The 6,261-nt window shown below is 46.6% G+C and overlaps 1 protein-coding gene across 2 annotated transcripts in view; it reads left to right on the plus strand.

The window, feature by feature from the left end:
- Window positions 1-1,665: 1,665 nt before the first annotated feature.
- The window catches only part of LOC308152355 (MICOS complex subunit Mic27-like), a 6,482-nt gene continuing 1,886 nt past the window's right edge, over window positions 1,666-6,261 (plus strand). The window contains exons 1-9 of one of the 2 annotated variants that reach the window (XR_013937331.1): window positions 1,666-1,695; window positions 2,551-2,646; window positions 2,911-3,027; window positions 3,717-3,771; window positions 3,955-4,053; window positions 4,697-4,788; window positions 4,946-5,062; window positions 5,152-5,452; window positions 5,631-6,195. Coding sequence is in view for 1 of the 2 variants with exons in the window: in XM_080525319.1 (XP_080381445.1) it covers window positions 1,684-1,695; window positions 2,551-2,646; window positions 2,911-3,027; window positions 3,717-3,771; window positions 3,955-4,053; window positions 4,697-4,788; window positions 4,946-5,062; window positions 5,152-5,452; window positions 5,631-5,719 (978 nt within the window). In the remaining variant the exon portion in view is untranslated. Of the gene's footprint in view, window positions 1,696-2,550; window positions 2,647-2,910; window positions 3,028-3,716; window positions 3,772-3,954; window positions 4,054-4,696; window positions 4,789-4,945; window positions 5,063-5,151; window positions 5,453-5,630 lie in introns of both variants that reach the window. The other variant, XM_080525319.1, reaches the window with a different exon arrangement.

The raw sequence follows: 6,261 nt of genomic DNA on the forward strand, positions 1-6,261 counted from the left end.
CTAAAGCTAAATAGGCAGTGTAGGAGGATACAGGCAGGGGGCGCCAGCAAACCGTTAGACTAGCAGTTACTATCGTTAGCATTAGCATGGAATTAGCATTAGCATGGAATTAGCATTAGCACTAGCATTAGCCTACAAACAACTAACACACGGTAACAGTATCACATATGAACAACACATTTATTTACATGACGGTTGTATACATCCCCATATATACATTCCCTCCCGCCGGCCACACACACACTCAATCACTCACTCATAGTCTCTGGCCTGAACAGGCTTATAGTCCAGGGCTGTGGTGCGCGTTGAGGCCTGGTTGGATGGCATGTGCGTCGATGAAGGTAGCAGACGGAAGGGGGGGGTGACGTAGCAACGCGGAGGGAAAGGGCCGTCTTCGTGGTCCACAACGAGGTGAAGGGCCCAGGTCCGGTGGTCCGCGTCGAAGCTCCGCTGGAGTCAGTGTTCGGTCGCAGTCCGCTCGTGGAGGCGACGATTATGTCCAGCTGGCGTCTCGCTTGGTCCAACGTGGAACAGCCGGCTGCTGGCAAGGCGGTCCAACGGGAACACAACTAAACGGGCTACAGTGGTACACTCAATAATCGCTTTCCTGGCGTCCTCAGCTTCTGCACGGTGTGCGTGGTACTGAATCCGCCATCTTACATTGACTTCGCGTTACTCTCTCTCTCGTTGGGTCTCTCTCGTTCGGCTGCTCATCACACACTGACTTCTCTCTCCACTTCCGTCTCTTATATATACACCACCGAACGTAGCATCCGGGTCACGGACACACCCCGGATATACTACGTCATCAAACATATGCATAAACATTACAAGAATAATACATACACTTCATAAAACGTACAGAAATAGTATAGAAAATAACAAAGAAATAACTGGGGCAAAATAGGGCTGTTTTGGGGAAACTAAACTGGCACTAAACTGTGGGCCTTCACAACAAATACATACACTTCATAAAACGTACAGAAATAGTATAGAAAATAACAAAGAAATAACTGGGGCAAAATAGGGCTGTTTTGGGGAAACTAAACTGGCACTAAACTGTGGGCCTTCACAACAATAATAATAATAATAATAATTACAATTTACAATACAAATACAACAATTGGGGGTCCCTCAAAAAATGTGTACTGTATAACATGATAGCCATCTATGAGCAATGCACTGTATATAAGATGATGACCAAGGGTCTTTCTGCTGCTGACCATGAGTCCTGTTGATGGAGCCCAATTTTCTTTTAGAGTCTGTAGGCTACTGTGTTTGTTTATTAACATTCATAAATATGATATATTGTCTGAATGTTTGTCTTCTTTTATAAAATGTAAATTATTTTAATTTCTTGTGCTGGTTTATTATGAACAACATGTAAAATTGCAGGAAACTAGTACAAATAATTGGGTGGGAGAGAGGGGCCGCCGCTGCCAAAACGTGTACAGTTTTGGGTCGCTCCACCGCTAAAAAATCTCACTCCAAACTTTTGGTGAAACTTGGCAGCCCTGAATAACATATAGTGCTGCTTGCTACAAAGCACACTAATTAAAAACTAGGAATATTATTGCTGGTTGTTGTTGGTACTATTTTACACTCCAGCCCAGGAGGTGGCGGTAGTGCACCATTAATGCCTCAGTTGCTACTGGAGGGAAGCATTCGATCAAGACGACTGTCATGGCAGCCAAGGTGATTGTTATTACTTTTTGGCATTGTTTTCTTATGGGTTTTCCATGTATTATGACCTTTTTTTGCAACGTTTAATATATCACAATACCCTCTAAATGTTGTTTATACATATATAATACATCTTCCGTTTGCAGCTTACCCCATTGTCCCCAAAACAGTCCCAAGACAGCATCTGGTACTCTTAGCAAGCTAGCGTAGCGTCCCTAGCTAACTTGTCAAGTTGTTAATGATAAATATTCCACCAGAGTGTCAGAAAACGTCAATCGCTTTGCTTGTTATGGGTGAAAGATCAATGGGCTCCAGAGCTATACCCAGCTCAACTAGGCAATTTGATGGCAGCTACTAGATTGTAATCAAGTGCAATACTGAAACACAACTGTGAACATTTCAAACCTGCAAACTGCGACACTTTAAATGAATGTGCAATAATACTATGTGCAATATGACAACCCTCGGGTACATAAGGTTCAGAGATAGGAAATGTTAGGATATTTATAGCATAGCATAGAGTACAGCACAGTGTTTTATTTGTATAGTATAGTATAGTGGATAGTGTACATAGCCTTTATTTATGTAAACCAGCTCTTTTCCCTTCTTGTTTTTAGTTAAAAAAAAAATCCTAGCACCTGGGGAGCCCCCCCTCCCAAATTTCGTTGTATGGTACCTGTACTATATTAATGACAATAAAGACCATTCATTCATTCATTAATTAATTCATTCATTCAACTAGTCTGACATGAACTAGTCTGACATGATGACGACATCACCGAATGACCTCGCATGACCTGTATTGTTCACCTTTCTATGTACTTCTTCTACTTCGTGGACAGGCTGGCTAACGTGTGTGTCTTGTAGGTGGTGATGGTGGCTGTCCCAGCAGTGCTGGGTATTGCATCCATTCGTGTGTATGAAGTGGCGGTCACGATGGAAGGACAGCTCTCCCCAGGACAGGTCAGTGAGATCCACTCACCTGCTGCTAACCTCAACTCAGAAGAAGAGGAGCCTAGTAACTATCCCCCACACTGTCCACTAGCAGCATAGATACATGATGCATTTTAGATTAATTTCAGTGGCCTCCTTGGCTCCTTTTAACATGATGGATATGATGGATTCCCACCAGGAGTTTGCTGTTGCCCTCCTCTTATTTCACATCCACGACAAGGAAAGTAAGCCATTTTAGTCTAACGAATCTTCCCTCTTCGTATGTTCCCCTAGCTGTCCATCTACACACCTGCGCCTCAGCTCCATAAGCTGCAGTTCATCGAGGAGCAGCCAGGGGCGCTACAGAGCCGGCTAGGTGCAGTGAGAGGGTGGCTGCTGCACTACACGCAGGTAATACTATAGTACAACTATACTACTAGTACTATTACAACACTGTAATATCACACACTGACAAACACACACACACACACACACACACACACACACACACACACACACACACACACACACACACACACAAACACACACAAACCCTATCCATCACTGATGAAGAACTGCATCTGTCACAGAGAACATTTCAAATAGGGGAGATACCACCTGTATGTGAACCTATATATATATATATATATATATATATATATATATATATATATATATATATATTAAAAAGAAGTGCATTTTAGTTGTCTCTTGGAAAGTACTTTCTGGGAGCCAGCTGAACATGACCTAGCATTCTAAGGAGGTCAAGCTGCTGCAGAGCTGTAGGTCGGGAGTAGGGCAGGAAACAGGGTTGGTGGTGAGTTGTGCATCGCAGTGCAGACACAGTGTGATTCTACCACTCGATACAGCCAAAGATCCCGCCACAAAACACCATATTCACATCATGAACATTGCAGTCAGAATCTGAAATGCTTTCAGTATAATTATCTTTGTTCAACTTTCAAGGTGGAATCTGTAACTCAATCTACAACAAAGTGGGCTCCCTGCCAGTCTTTTTTGGTGATGGTGTATACTACCAATTACAGATTTATGCCCCTTTAATGTATTTAATGTTCTTCATGCATTGCTCTCTTTTGCAGGGAGCGTGTGTGTCTGTGAAACTGGGAACCACAAACCTCTACTATGCAGGCGAAGGTGAGGTCACAGGAAGTCATCTTAGCTGCTACATAACTATTTCCCTCTTAGCCTCATGGTCGGCCCATTGTTATTGTCTATTTGCTAGTTTTGTGTGTGTGTGTGTGTGTGTGTGTGTGTGTGTGTGTGCGCACGTGTGTGCGTGCGTGCGTGCGTGCATGTGCATGTTTTTCCTGTTCCCAGATGTGTACCACTACATGAAGGACCCTCCCCCAGGCTTCCTACCCAGAGTGGGCTCCATCACCATGGCTGGGCTGGTGGGGATGCTCCTGGCTAGGAAAGGTAAACACCCACCGTCTCACATCTCTGCTGCACCCACACTCCACTCAAGATCCCATCAACGTGTGGAGTGGCACTCTCACTGTGTAAGAGAGAGTATCACTGTGTATGAGAGAGTATCACTGTGTATGAGAGAGTGTCATGCAGAGTGTGTGGAAGTGGAACCAGACTGAAGTACAGTCTGAGTGTGTCTCATTGACCCCCCCCCCCTGTGTGTGTGTGTGTGTGTGTGTGTGTGTGTGTGTGTGTGTGTGTGTGTGTGTGTGTGTGTGTGTGTGTGTGTGTGTGTGTGTGTGTGTGTGTGTGTGTGTGTGTGTGTGTGTGTGTGTGTGTGTGTGTGTGTGTGTGTGTGTGTGTGTGTGTGTGTGTGTGTGTGTGTGTGTGTGTGTGTGTGTGTGTGTGTGTGTGTGTGTGTGTGTGTGTGTGTGTGTGTGTGTGTGTGTGTGTGTGTGTGTGTGTGTGTGTGTGTGTGTGTGTGTGTGTGTGTGTGTGTGTGTGTGTGTGTGTGTGTGTGTGTGTGTGTGTGTGTGTGTGTGTGTGTGTGTGTGTGTGTGTGTGTGTGTGTGTGTGTGTGTGTGTGTGTGTGTGTGTGTGTGTGTGTGTGTGTGTGTGTGTGTGTGTGTCTACGTGTCTACGTGTCTACCAGGCTCTCGTGTGAGGAGGCTGGCTGTTCCTCTGGCCTTGGTTACTGCTGGGACGTCAGTCTGCTACCCGGCCCAGAGCGTGTCTGTAATGAAGGTACCACAGACACTACAGACACGACAGACCCCACAGTCTAGAGACTGACCCTCACACTCAGTGTGACAGCCAGTCAGCCAGCCAGCCAGTCAGTGTACGTCTGTCCTGTCTGGTTTGACCTCTCCCTGACTGTAGAAGCCCTGTGTGTGTTGCCTAGGTGACAGGGAAGAAGCTTTACGCTGCAGGCCAGTGGAGCAGCTCTGCGTTCTCCTCCCTGCTCGCCCCCAGCCCTAAAGCAGCCCTCAGCCCCTCCACTCTTCCCAGCGAACCACAGGTACCGTAGGGTGACTACCATAGGGCGTCGGAACGGGCCGTTGTCATGACAATGTGTTTATAATGTGTTTCTCCCTGCTTCCCTGACAGTCGTCAGCAGCGCCAAAGCCGGAGTCCCCAGTGAAGGAGGACCGTCCTGTTCCAGAGCCCCCTTCCAGCCCAGCCCAGGCTGACCCCCCCTCCAGCCCCCCCAGCCCAGCCCAGGCTGACCCCCCCTCCAACCCCCCCAGCCCCCCCCTGGCTGTCCCCCTCCCTTGTCTTATGACAGCTGTGCCAACCCCTGTCTCTGAGGAGCCCCCCACCCTGGAGGGCATAGAGGAGCTCCCAGCCTTACCTGCCCAGACCCCCGGAGAATCACCCAGAACGCAGCCCGAGGTGGACAGTGTCACAGGTACTGTTAACAGTCTACAGAGGCGCGCACACACACAGAGGCAGACGCAGACGCACATGCCCACTGCTCAGCCCCAGTGGCATACACACATACTAACTCACCCTCTCCCTTAAACCCCTCTCATTGTTCCTATTACATGATATGTGAACACCCTGCTGTTCTCTCTCCTCTCCTCCAGAGAGCTCTGGTTTCAGTCCTGACCCAAAGCTGATGGACTACGGCCAGTCTGATCCCGAGGACGTGGACCTGTACAGCACACGGAGCTGAGCGGAGAGGGAACTCCATTCTGTGTTGTAATCATAATCAAATGTCATGCCCATATCACGTCTGAATCCAAGATCCGCTGTAAGAGTCAATGCAGCAGACAGCATTGTCTTAGAATCAGTTAATTTGTCTTACTTGATTCTGCAGGGTGTAGAGGGTAAAGAGATGCAGGGACACAGCTGGAGACACACACACACACACACACACACACACACACACACACACACTACTGTTTACAGCTGTCACTGTCTGAGTGTAGTGAATGTAGTAGTGTGGTGGAACTCGCTATAAATGTTTCTCTTTTATAGCTAAGTGGCTTTTGTGCCTGTGGTGCAGTTTATATCATAATACTAAAGCACTTTTAAAAGACTACTCTCTCTCTCTTTATTTTTTTTTGTAATTGAACACCAGAATCTGTGTTTGTATGTTTATTGGCTTGTAATGATGATGAAAATGTGCACTAGTAGGGAAAAAAGAAGGTATTCCATTTTGTTATGTGTCCTCAAAGATTTGGGCACCGCCAAAAACATATATATAAAACATTA

Source organism: Nansenia antarctica (genome assembly GCF_963989245.1).
Source record: "Nansenia antarctica genome assembly, chromosome: 3".
NCBI classification, from domain to species: domain Eukaryota; kingdom Metazoa; phylum Chordata; class Actinopteri; order Argentiniformes; family Microstomatidae; genus Nansenia; species Nansenia antarctica.